We start from the raw sequence: 21767 nt of genomic DNA on the forward strand, positions 1-21767 counted from the left end.
AAATACTCAACTCACGTGGCATCTGCATAGAATCATAGATTTTTTCCCCGAGATACACAAGGAAAAAAAATCTATGGTTCTCTGCACATTTCACGTAAGTTGAGTATATTTCAGTTTTTTTATATTTATAATCAGTTTATCATTATTCTTTTTAATACTATCTTAGAATTCCACCAAAATTGAATTTTGAAGCCGAGGGCAATGCCATAAAATTTACAACACAAAGGGGGTATCGCTAATTTTCACCAAAATCTAAAGGGTACCTCAAAATAATCCAAATTATACAATATTTTTATGGAACCTTAAAACATATGTAGATTAAAAACAGGACCATCTCGACATATTACAAGAGAGTCATTCACGCAGGAAGCAAAGAATAAGAGACATATGAAGAACAAAAACTAAATGGATAGATGGTTGTTTTCTTATTTGGATTTATTGGACAATTAAACTTGGCCGATGGTACTTTATAAAATAGTTTCACCAAATTTAAAAAAAAAAAATATTATTATGTTAATATATTTTCAATAAAATTTAATCAAAAATATTTTTGTTGTCTAATCAAATTAACTGAATTTTTAAAAAAAGATATTTTTTAGAAGACAGAATGAGTTGGACAATAAAACAATTTCTTCCTAAGTATTTCTAAGGAACATTATATGGTGGAGGGACTAAACTGTAAATGAGTTATATGAAATGAGTTTCTTTATAATATTCAATACTTTCATAATGTGGATTATGCTCAGTTTAATCTTCACAAAGAAGTAATCATATTTCCATTTGCTCTCAATTAGGCAGTAGACCAAATAAGGTGGTTGTAAAAATTCCTTTTGAAGTTTTGCTATTGAAGTTAAAATGGAGATTTTATTTTTTATTTTTTTTTAATTTAATTTTTTATTATAGAATCAAATTGTATACTTATATTATAGACCCTAGCTACTTTGTTTGGTAGTAAATTATGATGAAACAATAATTTGAAAGCAACGCATGCATGGATGTCCCCAGCTCTGCAATTGTTTTTTGTTGGTGTAACATCCCTCAATCAATCAATTATCACAATGTTCGTATCTCTAGGATTTCTTTTAAGGAATCACATTAAAATTTGAGATCTACATCCCTTAGTGTAACATCAACATTTTTTTTTTTATATATTAACAATTGAGACATCAAATGTGTTTTATGTGATCAATCCACGAGGTCAATGGATTTGATGCATCACGCTTGATGTTGATTGCCAATCACGTAGAGCAAAGTTATTGTCGAAGATCTTCATTGGTACTAGGCCGGTCACCCAAACTCTCTCTAGATATGTTTTTTTTTTTCTTTTTTTTTTAGGGATTTAGAGATAACCCTCCATGTTTGGGTAAATAGGTGAAATAACCCCGTGGTTTTAAACTAATGACATGTGCATTGATCTTGGTCATCTAAGAGATTAGTGAAAATAATCTAGATGCACTCATCTTTAACCGATGTCCCAAGGCAAAACTTGTTAACCCTAATCTTCAACCTTGAGATTCTCTCTTCCAAACTTCAAGCTTTAAAAATAGGATCCTATTGGAAAGTAGAAGAAACGGGATTTGGATAGAAAAATTACGAATTTCGAATTGACGAAGAGATTGACTAGGTTAAAAATGTCTTTCCCTAAAAGTTAAAAAGATTGAAGGTGATGGGTTATAGAGATAAAAATCAAAGGGGTTTTGCCATGAGGTTGAAAGTGAGGGCATTTTGATCATTTTTCAGTAGTCTTCTAGTGTTGATGGATATCAAAAAGAACATCATTTGAAAAATGGGGGTGCATATCAAATATTCACCAAAGTATGGAGGGGCATGTCTAAATTAACCGCTCTCTCTCTTCTTCTTTTATTTTTATTTTTTATTAGATTATCACACTTATGTTCATAAGGTAGCAAATGAATCTCGAACGGTGGCTATTAGGCCATTTCGAATTTAATAAGCGGTGAGAGTCTGTAAGTTATGTGTTCAATACCCACTATGAGTAATATTTCCTCAAGGCAATCTGTGAGGTTATTTCCTTACTTACCTAGTGCGTGCGATGTGTGAGTGTTGCATGTTCCCAAGGAAGGTTCCTATATGCCTTGGTTCCAACTCTGACTCATCCAGTCCCTCTGGTTGGATGTAAGTCCAAACACCCCAATTTAAAAAGAAATATATATATATATAGGGTCAGGTTCAAACGACAATCATTTCAACACACATATAGACAACGTGTTTTGTCTTATATGGGCAAAAATGTTTGGAATGGGCTGATTTTTTGTGAGGATGATCTCTGTGGTGAGGAGATTATCCTTGCCAAAAATCAGTTCATTATGAAACTTCTAGACCGTCCAATTTTTGTTGAAAAATTATAGACCGTCCAATTTTTGTAAATCAATTTTGATGGGGTTACAAGTTTCGGAATGGGATGATTTTTTGCCAGGATGATCCCCTCATCACAGAGATCATCCTCACAAAAAATCAGCCCATTCCAAACATTTTTGCCCATATAAGACAAACACGTTGTCTATATGTGTGTCGCAATGTATGTCGCAGGAACCTGACCCACATATATATATATATAGGGTCCCGTTCATCAACAAACATTTTGACAAACATTTTGGCAAAACATTTTTCAAAACATGGGTTAGAGGTTTTGGAATGGGCTGATTTTTGGTGAGGATGATCTCTACGGTGAGGAGATCATCCTCACCAAAAATCAGCCCATTCCAAAACTTCTAGCCCCAGTTTACAAGTTGAAAAATTGTGGACCGTCCATTTTTTGTAAACCATTTTTGATGGGGTTAGAAGTTTTGGAATGGGCTGATTTTTGGTGATGATGATCTACTTACTGTAGAGATCATCCTCACCAAAAATCAGCCCATTTCAAAACCTCTAACCCATGTTTTGAAAAATGTTTTGCCAAAATGTTTGTCAAAATGTTTGTTGCTGAACATTTCCCATATATATATATATATATATATATATATATATATATATATATATATATATATATGAATTGAGTAAGGTAAGAAATATGAAACAGTAATTTAATACTCATTGGCCAAATAAAGACAAGACAATTCATAATATCTAAGTGAATCATGGTGGAAACCAAATTTTCAAGAGAATTATTCACATGGCTAGAAAATGGACATGAGTTAGGACTTACGATCACAAGTTAGGCCGACCTTTCCTTCATTCTTGTCCTATTGAAAAAAATGGAAAAATTGTCCCATCCATTTCGTAAGTAAATGATAGATACTACGTAGGCATGATCTACTAATCAAGTGGACAAGTTTGATGGCTCAAGTTGGGTCTAGTCTATTGTATTAATAGTAGATTGATTCAATGTTTCAACCAACATCAATAGAAATTTCTCATGGTCGGTTAGAGCTCATTAAGTTGCTTGTTTAATAGGTAGATTCGATGATTAAATTTCAGTTGAGTTCGAAACTAAAATTCATTTGAACCGATCACCTAGTTGACTCAAAATCTTTGCGAAGACTACTCAAAATTGTAATGAAATTGGATGAAAAACTCAGTATAATTTTCTTTATTAAAAAATATAAAACAATGTATTTTTGAATCAAAGTGAATAATATATTTTAAAATGTAATAAATATAACTTATCCACATTGACTTGATAATGTGTACAACCCAGACGAATCAAAGAGACTGATTTATTTCTTCTAATATTGTTAGGTCATCCACGATTCCACTCGATGAGTTTCTTAAAGTTTGTGAGGTGATACTGGATGAAAATCTCACCTTTACACCTAAACCTAATTTTTTATTTAAAAAAAAAAAAAAAAAAAAAAAGACCTTACTAATACAAATGTACAAATTAAATTTTGTTGAAAATTGCAAAATATTATAATCTTTCTAAGTGAATTGTAGGGGTTCATGTAGAGAATATTTTGTAAGCAAATTACCATCTACAAAGATTTTTCAAGTGCGAGCCATTTTGCTTTCAGTGAGATTTTAATAATGTAGGCGGACCTTTCTTTAGGCTCTGTTTCGTCCTAGGAACTGTTGCAGGAAATCAGAGTGAGTTGCATAATTGCAATTTTTCCGAGCTAGTTTCAAAAGACGCCGTTTAAAAGGACAGGTAGCTTTTCCTCATCTCTCTTGGGTCCTCAATTCTTTAGGTGAAACCTCTCTTCACCCTGACAACTTCTTGCGTTCTTCTTGGTTGAAAGAGAAGAGCTGACCCAATGTTGGATGATGCTATGCAAAAATGAGGTAATTTTTGTTTTGTTTTGAATGGATTTGCCTCATCTCAAAAACAAAGTTTGATGTAGAAGTTAAGTAAAATTTAACTTCATGTAGAAATTAAGCAAAATCTGATTTTCTCCATATTAAAGTTATGAAATCATTACTAATTTTAGGAAAAAGTATAAATATAAGTTTATTGATTAGAAAGTTTATAGTTGCCACACCAATATTTTTTATAACACATCATTTGACCATTATTTATCATCATAGTCTTAAAGAGGATTGAAAACAAAACAAAACAAAAACCAAAAAGTGAGAGAGAGGGAGACTTGAAATTGAGGACTTGCAAGAAGTTGGTGGCTAGTCTCTGTCTCTCTCTCATGCCCATTCCGTTAGAATTTGAAGAGCTTTACTTCCTAGAAAATAAATCCAAATAAAAAACATCTTTTAGAGTAAGAAAAACGAAAAAATGAGAAGCAACCACTAAATATAAAAGAGTCATGATAAATTGATGCACTAAAACTCATGCAACGTGGCAAATGCACAGAAATATAGATCTTTTCCTTTGGGGTGCACAAGAAAAAAGATTTACATTTCTATGTACTTACCCGTCAACCGTGTTATAACCACGTGCATTTTAGTACATCATTTTATCATTAGTCAATATAAATGATTATATTGACTAATGATTTATGGAGTAGTCCTTGGACAGACCATGGTCTATGGATTGAAAAAGCCTAGATATGAGTCTGGTCTGTTGTTTACAGGGATCTCGATTATCTTAAAAAAAAAAAAAATAGCTGTCCTCATAATCCACAAAATTATTTGAATTTCTCAAACAAGGGAGTAGTAAATGAATCTGATGAATTTACAAATTAATTGATGATTTTTAATTAATTATTAACTACAATAACATGAATAATGATTTTTTGACGCCTCCCTTTGACACACGCCCCCTGACATGGCATGTGTTAGAATCATAAATTCTTTTTCTCGAAATACATAACTACACATATTTATGGAGATGTATAATTGTGTATCCCGAGGATAAATCTATGATTCTAACTCATGCCATGTCAGGGTGTGTGTGTTAGAAAATCATGACTCTAATAACATTGTTATCCACCACTCTCGAAATTTTATTTTCTTTAAAAATCTAAAGAATTTAAGGATTTTTACAGGAGATGAGTATTTTTATAATTAAAAAAAAAAAAAAAAAACACACAAAAAACATCATTTGAATATAATCGTGACTCTACTAACCTAGTGCGTGCGATGTGTGAGCGTTGCATGTTCCCAAGGAAGGGTCCTATATGCCTTGGTTCCAATTCTGGCTCATCCAGTCCCTCTAGTTGGATGTAAGTCCAAACACCCCAATTTAAAAAATATATATATGAATTGAGTAAGGTAAGACATATGAAACAGTAATTTAATACTCATTGGCCAAATAAAGACAAGACAAGTCATAATATCTAAGTGAATCATGGTGAAAACCAAATTTTCAAGAGAATTATTCACATGGCTAGAAAATGGACATGAGTTAGGACTTACGATCACAAGTAAGGCCGACCTTTCCTTCATTCTTGTCCTATTGAAAAAAAAGGAAAAATCATCCCATCCATTTCGTAAGTAAATGATAGATACTACATAGGCATGATCTACTAATCAAGTGGACAAGTTTGATGGCTCAAGTTGGGTCTAGTCTATTGTATTAATAGTAGATTGATTCAATGTTTCAACCAACATCAATAGAAATTTCTCATGGTCGGTTAGAGCTCATTAACTTGCTTGTTTAATTGGTAGATTCGATGATTAAATTTCAGTTGAGTTCGAAACTAAAATTCATTTGAACTAATCACCTAGTTGACTCAAAATCTTTGCGAAGACTACTCAAAATTGTAATGAAATTGGATGAAAAACTCAGTATAATTTTCTTTATTAAAATATATAAAATAATGTATTTTTGAATCAAAGTGAATAATATATTTTAAAATGTAATAAATATAACTTATCCACATTGACTTGATAATGTGTACAACCCAGACGAATCAAAGAGACTGATTTATTTCTTCTAATATTGTTAGGTCATCCGCCATTCAACTCGATGAGCTTCTTAAAGTTTGTGAGGTGATACCACATACTAGATGAAAATCTCACCTTTATTCCTATACCTATTTTTTTTTTATTTAAAAAAAAAAAAAAAAAAAACCCTTACTGATACAAATGTACAAATTAAATTTTGTTGAAAATTGCAAAATATTATAATCTTTCTAAGTGAATTGTAGGGGTTCATGTAGAGAATGTTTTGTAAGCAAATTACCATCAACAAAGATTTTTGAAGTGCGACTATTGGTAATTTTTGTTTTGTTTTGAATGGATTTGCCTCATCTCAAAAAACAATGTTTGATGTAGAAGTCAAGTAAAATTTAACTTCATGTAGAAGTTAAGCAAAATCTGATTTGCTCCATATTAAAGTTATGAAATCATTACTAATTTTAGGAAAAAGGATAAATATAAGTTTATTGATTAGAAAGTTTATAGTTGCCACACCAATATTTTTTATAACACATCATTTGACCATTATTTATCATCATAGTCTTAAAGAGGATTGAAAACAAAACAAAACAAAAAACCAAAAAGTGAAAGAGAGAGAGGGAGACTTGAAATTGAGGACTTGCAAGAAGTTGGTGGCTACTCTCTCTCTCTCTCATTCTCATTCCGTTAAGAGTTTGAAGAACTTTACTTCCTTGAAAATAAATCCAAATAAAAAACATCTTTTAGAGTAAGAAAAACGAAAAAATGAGAAGTAACCACTAAATATAAAAGAGTCATGATAAATTGATGCACTAAAACTCTCGCGACGTGGCAAATGCACAGAAATATAGATCTTTTCCTTTAGGATGCACAAGAAAAAAGATTTACGTTTCTATGTACTTGCCTCGTCAACTGTGTTATAACCACGTACGTTTTAGTACGTCATTTTATCATTAGTCAATATAAAATGATTATATTGACTAATGATTTATGGAGTAGTCCTTGGATAGACCATGGTCTATGGATTGGAAAAAACCCAAATACAGGTCTAATCCATTGTTTACAGGGATCTCGATTATCTTTTAAAAAAAATACCTATCTTCATAATCTACAAAATTATTTGAATTTCTTAAACAAGAGAATAGTAAATTAATTTGATGAATTGACAAATTAATTAGTGATTTTTAATTAATTAATAACTACACTAACATGAACAATGATTTTTTGACACCTCCCTCTAACACACGCCCCCTGATGTGGCATGTGTTAGAATTATAAATTCTTTTTCTCGAGATACATAATTACACCTATTTATGAGGATGTACAATTGTGTATCCCGAGAAAAAATTTATGATTCTAACCCATGCCTTGTTAGGGGTGTGTGCTAGAAAATCATGACTCTAATAACATTGTTATCCAACTCTAATAACATTGTTATCCACCACTCTCGGAATTTTATTTTCTTTAACATTAAAATCTAAAGAATTTGAGGATTTTTATTGGAGATGAGTGTTTTTATAATTTAAAAAAAAAAACTTCAAAATTCTCTCAATTAATCTTTTACGAAAGTGAATTAGATCTCGATCAAATAATTATCAAATCGAAACTTTATTACAATACTACGATGGTCCCCCCATTGGATATCATATGAGATTCAAATTTGCATTAGCTTTTTTTTCATCCTCACCTTTCCTTCTCATACCCTCTAGAAAGGCGGGAAGGAGGAAATATTGACTGTAGAGATCGGTACGGATGGGCCGCACGCCGGGAAGAATTCCCTTCGATAGGCCCAATCTTTTCAAGCAATTCTAATTCCAACTCGGAACATATCATACTATGATGGAGACTGAACAGATCGAGCCTAGATAGCTCAGCTATCATGAAAATAGAAATAAAAAATATATAAAAACCTATTAAAAATAAAACAAAACATGCCTAGGAAGATATTAACTATTTTCACTATATCTACACTCATTTAGGGATGGTAATGACAGAGAAAAGAAAACAAGAGGAGGGAGAAAGAGAGTCCAGTTTCCGCGGGAAGTAGAATCTTGAAGCGGATTTAAAAGTCTAGTAAGCTTCCTCAATCTCTAATCTTCCATCGAAGCTTCTAATTTCCTGAAGCCTAATCTCTCTGTTAAAATTCTGAATAAATTCTTCAACTCTTCGATTTAGCTCTTCAACAGGCATAGCTGAGAATTCGTTCTCTTTGTTCCTCAATTTTGATTTCAATCCAAACTTCTCTGTCTCAGATCGATGGAGAATCTTCTCTTTCTCATCACCAACAACTGAGATCGTCTTCTCCGAATTACTACGAGACCATTTCGCATCCTCACCTTTCTTAACTGAGATTGTCTTCTCCGAATTACTACGAGACCATTTCGCCTCCTCACCTTTCTTGACAAATTTATCGATTGATATTTCTTTTTCGGGCGGAATTTCGGGTTTCTTCTCAATCTCTGTCTCGATCGCAGCTTCTGTGACAGATTTGGAATAGTTTGGGGAAGATTCAGCCATTAACGATGCAGAGCTTGTAGATCTAGATCTGCTGTTTATCAAGAATTCTTCGTAGAGATCTTGTTTTTGTTTGGTGGAAGAAAAAGCTCCAGAATCGGCTGCAAGGATGAGAATGATTGCGTTGGAGATGAAAAACCAGAATTTGGTATCGTTAAAGAGAGTTGAAGGAGAGAAGTGAAAGACAGAGACGAAGATTAAGATGGAGAAGAGAAAAGCAGAGATGGAGATACTGTTTTTTGTTGTTTTTGAAGGTTTTTCTTCCAGATTTAGGTTTGGTTTCTCCATTTTTAGACAGAAGAGTGGGAGAGTTGCAGAGGTTGTTGGTAATGGTGTTGGTGGGTTTGATTTGGGAAATTTGTTAGAAGTTTGAAATTTAAGGGGTTTTATAGAGGGTGTAGAAGAAAACGACTTGTGGAAGTGGGTTTAATAATTGAAGTGTTTGAACTGTAGCTATGCAAATATCCCATTTGGTTGTTATTAATGGTACTAGAATGATCTTTTTAATTAATCTTTAATATAATTCTTGTAATTTCATTAAGGACGTGTTTGATAGCTTGGGAAATATTTGGAAAATCCATTTTTAAAAGAATTTTTTTTTTTCTTTTTTTTGGAAAAATTTGACTTAAGGATCATCGATATTTGATTTTATTTAAAAATGCAAATTGATACTAATTTTAGAAAAAAAAAAAATGGCTCCGAACTTTATGAAAGACTATCATATCCAAAGTTGTAAACTATCAATTAGGCCAATCTTTGGCGTCTAAGTTTATCAAGGTTGGGCTCGATATATTGTGCCATGTGTCACTGTTTACAAGAAGGGTCATGCTCTTGATCAAAGTAGATCTCGTATGAAAAATTTATGGCCTAACAAACTCAATAAACCGTTTCATGAGCAAGCACGGATTTACAATGAGGGCAATGAAGGCATTTGCCCTTACAGGAATTTTTAAAATTTATAAGGATTTATGTTTCACTACAATTAATAATAGACGTGAAAAATAAATAAATAAAAAATCCCCCATTGTAGCTTCCATAAGAATTTTTTAAATTTATAATGATTTATGTTTTACTACAATTGACAACAGATGCGAAAAAATTAAACCCCCTCTACTGCCTCCATAAGAACTTTTAAAATATATAAGTTTTAGTTGCACCCATGTAGACAAAATCCTAGCTCAACTCATGGTCTCTATAGATTAAAAAAAAAATTAATGATCAAAATGTCTTGGTCTTCAACTTCAAGATCATTTCTTTCTACCTTCAAATCTCAAGAATAAGTTAGGATTCTATGGGATGTTGAAGATAATGGATTTTCATGAAGAAAAATGATGGGTATTTAGGTAAAAAAACATATACTCAAGAGATCGAAGAAAGTGAATTTTTTAAGATAAGAATAATAATAAATCAAGGCTTTTGGTGATGCATGAAGACAATAAAGACATTTAGGTTATTTTTTTATTTATTAAAGTCATTGAGTTCAATGTCAAGGGTACGTGAACTTGAAAAACGACAGGTGTTTCTAAATTCTAATTTTCCCCATAATCCGGAGTAATAACTCATTAAATATAATTCAAATACTCGTCTAGAAATGGATTAATTTTATATCTAACTTTTTTTTTTATTAATGGAAATCAATACACCCTGTTCTCACAAGCTGTTATGTTAGATAATATAAAATTACTTTTGAGAAAAAAAATGGGATATTCAATTAAATGTTTAGTGATTTTAAAATTTATGCAACTTAAGAATTCTTCAAGTTGTCATCCTAGCACAATAATATATTAAATATAACAAAAATACCATCTACAAAAATACAAATTAGGATACATTTGATACACCTCTCTGGGTTTGGTTATATTTTGTGATTCTTTAGGTTTTCAATTGATGAAATGTAGCCGTTGACCATGGTTATTTATGAGAGATTAATAGAAAATTATCAAAACACACTCATCTTCAATCTCTTATGACGATATACACTCCGTAACATGGCATGGACTAGAATAATAATAATTTTTTCTTGGGATACATAATTGTACATTCTCATAAATATATGCACTTGTGTATCCAGAGGAAAAAGATCTATAATTCTAGTCCATGACACATCCATGATTTTTCAATTCAATTTTACGTCTCATCTTATCCGGACTTGATACCTAGTTATCTCAGACAAGTTTTTCAATATATTTGAGACGTCTTGTGAAATAAATCAAAAAAATTAAAAGTGAGTTCTAAATCTCAATCAAAAAATGATTTTGTGAGTTGGTCTCGTTGAATTTGATACTGAGTTAACTCAGTCAATACGTCTCGATTTCATATGAGTTTTAAAATCATTGACACACCTGGAGCACATGTCAGAGGGTACGTAAAAAAATCATTATTCTTCAAAATATTCATTAATACCCATAGAAGTATCTCGACATCCTCCTAAATCTTATATTATAAAATAAATACATCATATCAAATAAATATAAATAAATAAATAAATAAGAAATAAAACTTTTAAACCTTGTGGAGGTTAAGGATTTGGTGACACCTGTTACCTTTGTCGGCTGTGACTAACCCACCATTTCAATGATTTCTTTGTATAGTTACCATCATCTCATCATCTCGACCCAAAATGATCGGCTGTGATCATCCCACCATTTCAAATTCCAATGCAACCAACCTTTGTATTGTTACAATCATTAATGAAAACTGAAAGAGAACTCGTACACGAGATAGATAAAAATAAAACTAAAATAATAAAACCTCACCATCTTTTACGCCACACGTCTTCCTTCTAACAACAATTTAGCTGTATTGATGGGGGCAAGTTTTCCAATACTTGTCACACAACACAACCATACTCAATAATGATTTTCATATATAGAGCTCATTATAAGATAGATTTTTCTTAAACCCATCTTGACGTACTTAGTTATAATATGTTTTGTGTGGGCCACTATTATGTTCATCTTCAATGCACCTTAAAAATGTTTAAGTTCGAATGTTGATCCTGTACCCAAGGAGTTGGATAATGTTACACAACCTCTAGGTCTCCTTTTCACCACGTCACTCTTCTCGGCCAATCAATTAGATTATGTTTGCCTCTTGTTTTTGTGGATCGATAACAAGCCTATGATTGCCAGATGTACGTCATCATTTTTCTTGTTAAAAAAAGAAAAAGAAAATTACTAATCAAGATTATTATATAAGTATAAATAAATCAACAGGTCTCTTGGACCTGGACTTGGATAACATTACTTAACTCCTCATGTACAGGATCTGCACTCCAAGGCCACAAACAAAATAGTACCCCACCTTAAAGGGTAAGGACGAGAAAAAGTCCATATTAAGTTAAGTGAAGTAAGTGAATGCTGGGTCCCAGTATCCAACTCGCTTGGATGGATGTGCGCCACGTGTGAGGCTCCTGTCCATCCATCATAACATGACGTGAGATTGTCTCATTGTGGGATGCTTCCTTCAACAATAATTACATGTAGATAAGCACTTACAATGGCGGTAATTAGTATGCTCTTATCTTCTGTGTTAGTCTGCCTCGTGCCCTAATCTTTACTTTGACTGTTATTTTATTTTAGGTTTTATTTTTACGTTTCAATGGAAATATATATTTTATAAAAACTTGTAGAACAAAGAATTTGTGGCGTGGAACATGTGTTGGCACCCTCAAAGAGAGTGGGCTCCATGGTTTTAAAGCTCGTTTTGACATCTCGTCCATGGATGAGTTTTGTTTGAATCGTCTAGTTCAACAATGAGATAAATAATCCATGATTAAAATCTCATTGGATATGTTTGACTTGTCTATCCGGCTTGTTGGTGGACGATATTGAAACGTATTGAACAAGGGCAGATTTGTAGAGGGGGTATTTGCCCCCACAAGAATTTTTGAATTATATTGATTACTAAACTATTACAACAGATTTTAAAGGCGGATAAAAAAATCTGTCATTATTGTCCTCACAAATTTTTTTTGACGGACAAAAAGGTTGAATTGACGTTGAATTTTTCATTGTCAAATTTTTTTTCTTCGACGGATCGAAACTGTCAAATTAATAAAAAATGAGAGAAATTCAATGGTTTTAAGTCATCAAATCTGGGAACATTAAGAATTTTGACAGTCCTAAACCGTTAAAATTCAATTTCTAAAATTCGTAAGCTTTGGCCCGTTAATTTTTCACGGGTGATTGGATGAGTCATCTCGATCTAGGACAATATTTAAAAGAGTTGTGATAATCTGACTACCCCACGTGACACATTCAATCAACTCTCCTAACATGACAAGTTTGGGAACCGTAGATTTATAAACCTTGGGATGCACATTTTTAGGAGAAGTGCAGTTTTGTATTCGAGATGTACAGATCTACAATTTCCGAACTTGTCAGGTCAGGATAGTTGATTGAGTGTGCCACATTGGACAGTCAAATTGGGGTAGTCAAATTATCCCGATTACGTAAATAAATAATGATTACATCTTAGGAAAATAATGGTTAAGAAGAAAGCTCCAATTGCATCAAGACAAAAGGTGGTCTCATTGGATTGGGATGATTTTGAAGATCTAGTACGACAAGCTGGACCATGGCCCATGATCCACTAAAGATATGGCCAAATATTAATGGGCCACGGTATAGTATAAAATGCCACGTGGCAAGAGAAGTTAAAAAAGGTTGTTCAGGGAGAATGATGCTCGAACTTAAAAAAAAATAAAAATAAAAGTTAAATGATGTTTGGGTCTTGTTACCAATATTGGGTTAATTTTTTTTATACTTTTTGTACTATCCTGGGGCCCATTAATATTAGGCCATCTCATGTGTCTACACACCAAATATCAGCCTGATTGGTAAGTATAACAATGTAAAAAAATGCCTTTAGTTGACTTAAGAAAAAGCACACAACGCAACGTGAAAAAGCAATGCAATCAAATTTCATAAAATTCGACCGACCAAAATATCAGATTTTTCATTGTTGATTTATTATTTTAACAAACCAAAACACTATCAATTAATTGAGGATGGGAGAAATTTGATGGCTCTAAGCAGTCGAATTTTGAAAAGTTGAAATTCGATTTCTAAAATTCATGGGTCTTGACTCATCTAATTTTTATATTGAATTATCCAATTCTCAGGTAGTGCAACCTGGACTGTGTAAACCGATGATCAAGATTGATCATCAAGAAAACTATCAACATGTTTTGTATTATTTGGATACATATAATCCTCACTGTTGCAATTCTTGTTTACACGGTCCGGATCATGTATTTTTTTTTTTTTTTTTTAAGCCAACGGATCATGATCTTTTAAAAAATATTCATTTTTCCGGATATGATAATGATAAAAAGACAGTCACACCCAAAAAAAAACAGTTATTTATGAAAGAACTTCTCGACAAAAACTATGACGAAAGGTAAGTGATGTCGTGGTATTAATAAAGAAGGTTAATGGTTCAAGAAAATGAATACTTTGAATAAACTAGGTAAGTTAATAAGTAATTTATTTTGATTTTAGCCGGAAATACTACTCTTAAACCAAGTTTGGTTTTAAAATGATAGAAAATCCATCATACAAGAAAAATAGTTATTTAAGAAAACTTCGTGAGGTAAACTATGACATAAGGCAGTTGACATTGTGATTGCTTAGATAATGAAATGCAAATGGTGTAAGGATCCTTGTTAGCAATTCGGAATACGATAAAAATTGGATTTGTGAAAAATTCAAGTTCTATTCAATTTTGGATTACAAAAAATCCGGTCTAAGCTTCAGTCAAAAATTCGATAAATAAAAAATATGCGGCATATGATTCATATATATATAAACAATGTAACAATAAAACATATTCAAAATATGGGTTAGAGGTTTTGGATTGAGCTGATTTTGTGTGATGATGATCTCTATGCTGAGAAGATCATCCTAAAAAAAAATCAGTCCAATCTGAAACTTCTAACCCCATCGAAAGTGATTTAGAATGTGGAGCATCAATTTTTTACCAATAGTCTGTAAACCACTTTTAATGGACTTAAAAGTTTCAGATTGAGCTGATTTTTTATGAGGATGTTCTTCTCATCATAGAGAACACCCTCATAAAAAATCAATTCAATCCAAAACCTCTAACCCATATTTTTTACATATGTCCCATGAACCGCTCCTATATATATAGGGAAATGTTCAGCAACAAACATTTTGGCAAAACATTTTTCAAAACATGGGTTAGAGGTTTTGGAATGGGCTGATTTTTGGTGAGGATGATCTCTATGGTGAGGAGATCATCATCACCAAAAATCAGCCCATTCCAAAACTTCTAACCCCATAAAAAATGGTTTACAAAAAATGGGACGGTTCACGATTTTTCAACTTGTAAACTGGGGCTAGAAGTTTTGGAATGGGCTGATTTTTGGTGAAGATGATCTCTAATCCTCACAAAAAATCAGGCCATTCCAAAATCTCTAACCCATGTTTTTGCCAAAATGTTTGTTGCTGAACGGGACCAAGGGACATACGTAAAAACATATGTAAAACACAACGGTTTTTAAAAATATGGGTTAGAGGTTTTGGATTGAGCTGATTTTTTACGAGGATGACCACTATGATGAGAAGATCATTCTCATAAAAAATCAGCTCAATTTGAAACTTCTAAATCCATCAAAAGTGATTTACAAATTAATGGCAAAAAAATCGACGGTCCACATTTTAAATCACTTTTAATGAGGTTAGAAGTTTCAGATTGGACTGATTTTTTTTTTCCGGTTGATCTTCCTATCATAGAGATCACCCTCACAAAAAATCAGCTCAATCTGAAACTTCTAACCCATATTTTGAAAATTTATTAATATTACATTGTTTTTACATATGTCCCTTGATCCGTTCTCATATATATATATCGCCTTGGATTGAATGACTATCATTCATGGGCCAATGATGCTTATTACCTGGCTGGGAAATAAGTGTAGAGTGTAGTTTTAGTGCGCTAATTTGATTGCACATAGGAGACAACATTTTCCCTCCTCATACAATTCGATGAACCCATATAAAAATCGTGGGCGCCTCGTGCAATCCTTATTGAAAATGGGACTGATCGAAAAAGTAAGGGATCAGACCCTTATCGAATTGGGTTTTATTGGATCTCGATTTTAAGATCCAAATCCAATACTGATTTTATATACACAATCTAAACAAACATTATATATCTCAACATATATATACTTTCCTACATGATAACAGGGTCCTTATCAAATCTAGACATGGTTAATCACGATCCAATCCAATAAGATATTTGATCGAAACCTTATCAGATCAGATTCTTATTAAAATCCAAACCCAAATTTACTGGATTAGATTTCAGGGTCTAATCGCAAAGTCTAATCCAATCCATTGGAAGCCTTTTACTGCACCATAACTAAAATGAATAAACTCATAACTGATTTTTCTATAAAATCATACTATAAGTAGTGAACAGATGCTATATATAGTCACAATATCTAATTTAGTTACGACGTGATTTTATTGCAAAATCACTTATGGGGTGTATTAATATTCTTTTGGTGGAGCAATCTCATGACTCTTTATTTATTATACAAATATTTTTCTAAAATTAAGGACTGCTATAATCATTTTGAACTAAAATTTAAATTCTACTTTTGATGGTTAATTAAGGTGATTGTAATAGTAACATCTGTCACTAAAAAATAAAATGAATAGCTGTATTATTGGCAAGTGAATGTGGTGGCCAGTGTGTGTGTGTGTGTTTTATACATAAATTTTCAACTTGGCTATAAGATCGGGTTACCAGGTTTGTTTGCCAATGGTTTGACCGGCCGATTTATGTGGATTTAGTTTGGGTTATTATTAGACTCATGTAGTCACTGGTTTGGGTTTAGCTTGATTCACATTTAGGAACGAGCTTGGGTTTGGCCTGGCCCAACAACTTATATTATAATTTTAGTTAAAATATTATATTATCCTCTATCCTCTACCTTCTAATTTTTTTTGTTTTTGTGTTTTTTGATAAGCACAGCGGACTGGACCAGTATTTGGGCTTTTCCCAGTCCATAGATCATGCGCACCATGTAAGTGAGGGTGCGCCATCACGGGTGGCCCTTGAGGAAATGCTCATATTGGGTAGTGAACTCACGACCTACGGACTTTCATTGCTTATAGGTTCGAAATTGCCATTGAGTCAACACCTCAGGTTTTTATTTTATTTTTTATATTTTTAAACTGGATTCTTAAAAAGAAAAAAGGAGTTTCTTATTTTTCTTACCAATTTATCATTTTTTAAATAAAAAAAAAATATTTTTATTTTCTTAGAAAATTATTTAAGAAATAACTCCAATACCTACCTTTACAACTTTTAAATAATAAAAAAACCCCAAAAAAAACAACAACAAATATATTTTATTTTTATTTTTATCTATATTAACCATATTAAAAAAAAAAAAACAATAAAATAAAATAAAATAAATTTTGTCTAAAAAATGGGCTATTTTTCTAGGTAGCCTTCACCACATTTAGTATTATCCCTATGTTTTCAAAAGTCACCCTGTTTTCCAAATAGCTCAAATACTTATGGGCTTGGTTGGGCTTGGACATTGTGCTGTTTTATTGGGCCCGATCCAACCATTAGTAGGGTCAGGCTTTGGTTGGTTTTTTGTCATTACGACTCAAGCTATTGACTGCCCTTCAAAGGCAAAGTGATTGGGACCTTCTAATCCATCATTGAGAGAATATTTAGACAAACCGTACTCAATCAAAGCTATCATTAATAATATCCAATTGTCTACAAGGCACAATAATAAGATGAATAAAGAAGTTAAAACAAAATATATGTATCATTACTATCAAAATAATTGTATAATAGTATAGGCATTGGGTTCAAGTTGTTTTGATCCCTCGAACCGAATTGCGGTTGGGTTGAGATATTCTAAACCAAACTCAACCATTTTCTACATAACTCAGCCCAGGCTCATCCATCAATCAATCAGGTCGAGTTCAGGTGTTTTGCTCTCCTTCGGCTTCTACTACCCCACGTGAGAGAAGTTTCTTACATTTAAAAAAAAAAAAAAACACTTACATACTTTGTAAGATTTCAAATCTGACCAAGAGTCCTTGAACTCACATGGGCTATCAAATTGGCAATCCAAACACCACAGCCCTGTAGATTTCTTGGAAAAATTAAAATAAAAAAAGACTTCTTAAAAAAAAAAAACAACAACAAATAAGATAAATAAGGGCATTTTATTAATTTTTGTTTCTCCTATATAAGATCACAGATCAACAAATTCAAATGCTTATAACATGTTGAAGAGCCATTTAATATGACCATCACCCCACATTTTTTTGTTTGTTTTATCTTATAGAAATTGAAAAATAGACATCTTTGAAAATTTAAAGCCCTTTTTTTTCTTATATTGATTCCTAATGACATCATCCAATTTATTACTTATTTTATAGAAAAAAGTTGAGATATTGAAATAGATTTGTTGAGTTATTAGATTCTCAATTTAGCATATTTTGTTCCACGTGATTATGTTTTTCATTTTGTAAAATTGTTTCATCATTTGCTTTCCACCCCCCACCCCCCCTTCCCTTTTTACTATGTTTGGAAGAGTCATGTGCCTTAAATTCGTTGTTGATAATAAAGGGAAGTAAGAGGCGGTGTGATTAATTATACATATAAGTTAAGCACTCACATCGAGTATAACATCTCCGATGGTGGATTTGCCATGACGACGAAATTGAAAGTTTAATCACAAGCATAGAAGATCTTGTGAGGATGAAAGATCAGTCAGTTATTTAACTTGGATGTTTATTTTTATTTTAGACTAGTTTTAAGTTCCTTCATTATTATTCTTAACCTCGATATTGTAAGACTTCCAAACATTAATGTGTTTCCTATTTTTAAAAAATAATGATGAGACAAAAGAATCAGTTAGAGATCACAATGGCACAACAAAACAATAAACTCCTCCATCCAGCTGGTACAGATGACAATGGTTTTCCAAAAGTTTATTTGGACATCATTGATATTAGAGATATTTACTAAAAAGTGATCAGTTTAATTTAGAAAAATTTAGGATTCCGGCACACTGCTCATTTTAATTACCAAAACATGAACGATAACGAATTCGGAGATTTTTAAAGTGATCATTTCGAAGGTTTAAACCTGCAAAATATTAACTTTTTTCTAAATTATTTTTTAACAAAAAAGTGATTGTTCCCATTTTGATAATTAAAATGAATAGTGAGCCAGAATTGTAAATAACTCATTTTCTGCTCACGAAATGGTAATTCACCGGAGATATTATTTCATATTGGCTGCTGGATTAGAATAATGTTTGGAAATCATTTTAAATTCCAAAAAAATGAAAAAGAAAATACCTCTTAAGACAAATTCTGCCCCTTGAAATTATATTTTGTGTTTCTTATTAATAAAGTAACAGAAAAATAATTGTATCTATAAATTAAGAAGAGTAACATGTATCTATAAATTAAGAAGAGTAACATGAAAATCTCTATGTCAAGTGATATGAGTTTCAAAACAAATAATGAACATTGGTTTTTTTTTTTTTTTTTTTCATTTTATTGGAAGATCTTATCAATTTGCACACGTGGACATCTTGAGAGCATCCAAACACTGACTTTGAAACATCTGTTGTACTACAATTGAATTGGTTTTCTTTATTAAGAAAGGTAGAGGCATAGAGGATCAAAGTGTTCACAAATTCAGGGGTCCACGATCACATTAGTCCTAGCAATTAACAAAAGTACCATTAATATATATGCTTGACGTGGTAGGCACTTCACTATGTGAAAATTGAAAATTTTGATAGAAAAAATTGACGGGTCAAGACTTACGAATTTTAGAAACTGAATTTTGATGGTCCAAGACTATCAAAATTCTTGAATTTATCAGATTTGATGGTTTACAACTGTCGAATTTCTCTCATCTTTCATTAATTTGATATTTTCGACTTGTGAAAGAAAAAATTTGACAATAAAAAATTCGACTCCAATTCAACTTCTTAATTCGTTGAATTTTTATGAAATTTAACGGCCCAAGACTGTCACATTTAGGCTTTTTTCACTTTGTACCCATAATATACATGTAATTCAGCTTCTACGTAGAGTGCAGAAGATAACAGTATTAAAGCATATTTTTAAAACAATTTGTGGGGTCGTGGCCCCCCTTTTCTTCACGTAGTTCGGCCGCAGAATATAACATGGTATAGAAGCATATAATGACAAAAAATATATATTTTCACCATTGAATCTGACCACATAGGTGGCTGAAGTTTTCTGGATGAAAGTAACCTCAGGAGTGTACTCATATATCACTTCCACGACAAGAAAGTGAGATATCAGATAAAATCTGGAGGTCACGTCAGATTATTCTCGACGGCCACCTCTTAACACCCTTTGAAAGTTGGCGGTACACATCAATGAAGTTTAAAAGATATTGTCATCCACCTCTCTCTTGACGCCCTACCTATCTATCTAAATATATATATATATATATACAAACACAACAGAAGTAGTGAGTAAAGTAAAGTAGGCATGAACATGGCGTCTCTTGTTTTTCTGATTTTCTCTGCTTGTGTTTGTAGCTTTGTCTTTGTTCTTGCCTCCGATCCCGACCCACTTCAAGACTTCTGTGTTGCTGATACGCAGAACCCTGGTATTTAAGTTCCTTACTAAAAGCAAAGTTTTAAAATGATATAAATTGAGGTTAAGGCCTATATATTTTTTTGTTCTAATATCTGAATTTATTTCTACTGGTTCAGTTTTTGTGAACGGTTTCGTGTGCAAAGACCCGAGGGAAGTAAAATCAACCGACTTCGTCTACAGAGGGCTCCGCCAACCCGGAAACACTAACAACTCAGTGGCGGGTCTCGTCACAACTGCATTTGTGGACGTGTTCCCAGGTATCAACACGCTGGGAATTTCCATTGTCCGGATCGACATTGCACCTGGTGGGCAAAACCGGCCCCACCATCACCCTCGGGCCAGTGAGATCCTCGTCGTGATCAAAGGCAAGCTCCTCGTTGGATTCATCACCACTAACCCAAACAACACTCTATACAGTACAACCCTCGAGGTGGGTGACGTGTTCGTATTCCCACGTGGACTAGTACATTTTCAACAAAATGTCGGGAAGGGACCGGCCCTTGCCTTCGCTGCCTTAAATAGCCAGAATCCAGGTGTTCTCACCGAAGCCAATGCAATCTTCGGTGCAAACCCACCAGTGCCCGGTTACATTCTGGCTAGAGCTTTCATGCTAGCAGAGAAGGTAGTTGATGAGCTACAAGCTAAATTCTTGGCCCTGGGGGGCAACTCTTGATGCTATTGTTACCACTACTACCATATTTGTTAGTTGTTTTGAGATTGTGAAGAACCCTTAACGCTATTGTTATTTTGTTACTACTACTACCACCATCTTTCTGTTTTCAGATGGTGAAGAACTAGTTTTCTATTGTTGCTGCGGATGTCGCTAGGGATGATCTTTCATACGTATTAAAATAAACATGGTTGGTTCAGTATTCTCTCTCTCTCTCTCTCTCTCGGTACATATGGTATTTCATATATCAACTCAACATATTAATCTGATATTTGCCAATCATGCAGGCCTTGTCCCAGAAATTCATCAAGTCCATACATAAATCTTGCCCGAAATTAGATCACCTATACAGTATTAACTAACGGGTCATGATTAGGTGCCTCGTAAAGAATGACTCTTGGAAAAAACACATAATCCTAACCTTTTAAATACAAAATCAAACTATTGAGATTTTCACTTGAGATAAGTATCAACGTATCAGATATGTGTTATGGATGTATGTACAAAACTTGATCGGTGGATTTTGTATTCTCATGGTCGAGATCGAGCATTTGCTTACTCGTGCGTCATTCTTCATCAGTCAATGGATCCCAATCCTTAACTAATACATGGACTGCCATGGAACAATTGATTGGATACATCCTAAAAATGTTTATATTAACAGAATGGTCAAAAGTAAG

At 32.8% G+C, this 21767-nt stretch overlaps 2 protein-coding genes across 2 annotated transcripts; one reads left to right on the forward strand and one right to left on the reverse strand.

Moving 5' to 3' along the window:
- Positions 1-7798: 7798 nt before the first annotated feature.
- LOC147390634 (uncharacterized) lies at positions 7799-9135 on the reverse strand. The gene has a single exon (XM_086457290.1). It carries the CDS (start codon positions 9046-9048, stop codon positions 8317-8319), a length of 732 nt encoding a protein of 243 aa, XP_086313416.1. The 5' UTR covers positions 9049-9135; the 3' UTR covers positions 7799-8316.
- Positions 9136-20283: 11148 nt separating this feature from the next.
- On the forward strand, positions 20284-21272 carry LOC147390635 (germin-like protein subfamily 1 member 14). The gene is made up of 2 exons (XM_086459665.1): positions 20284-20427; positions 20534-21272. The coding sequence occupies exons 1-2, from the start codon at positions 20307-20309 to the stop codon at positions 21088-21090; spliced, it is 678 nt and encodes a 225-aa protein (XP_086315791.1). The 5' UTR covers positions 20284-20306; the 3' UTR covers positions 21091-21272.
- The last annotated feature ends 495 nt before the right edge of the window (positions 21273-21767 follow it).

The sequence above is a fragment of the Akebia trifoliata genome, chromosome 11, assembly GCF_017979445.1.
Source record: "Akebia trifoliata isolate Shusen 1 chromosome 11, ASM1797944v1, whole genome shotgun sequence".
NCBI classification, from domain to species: domain Eukaryota; kingdom Viridiplantae; phylum Streptophyta; class Magnoliopsida; order Ranunculales; family Lardizabalaceae; genus Akebia; species Akebia trifoliata.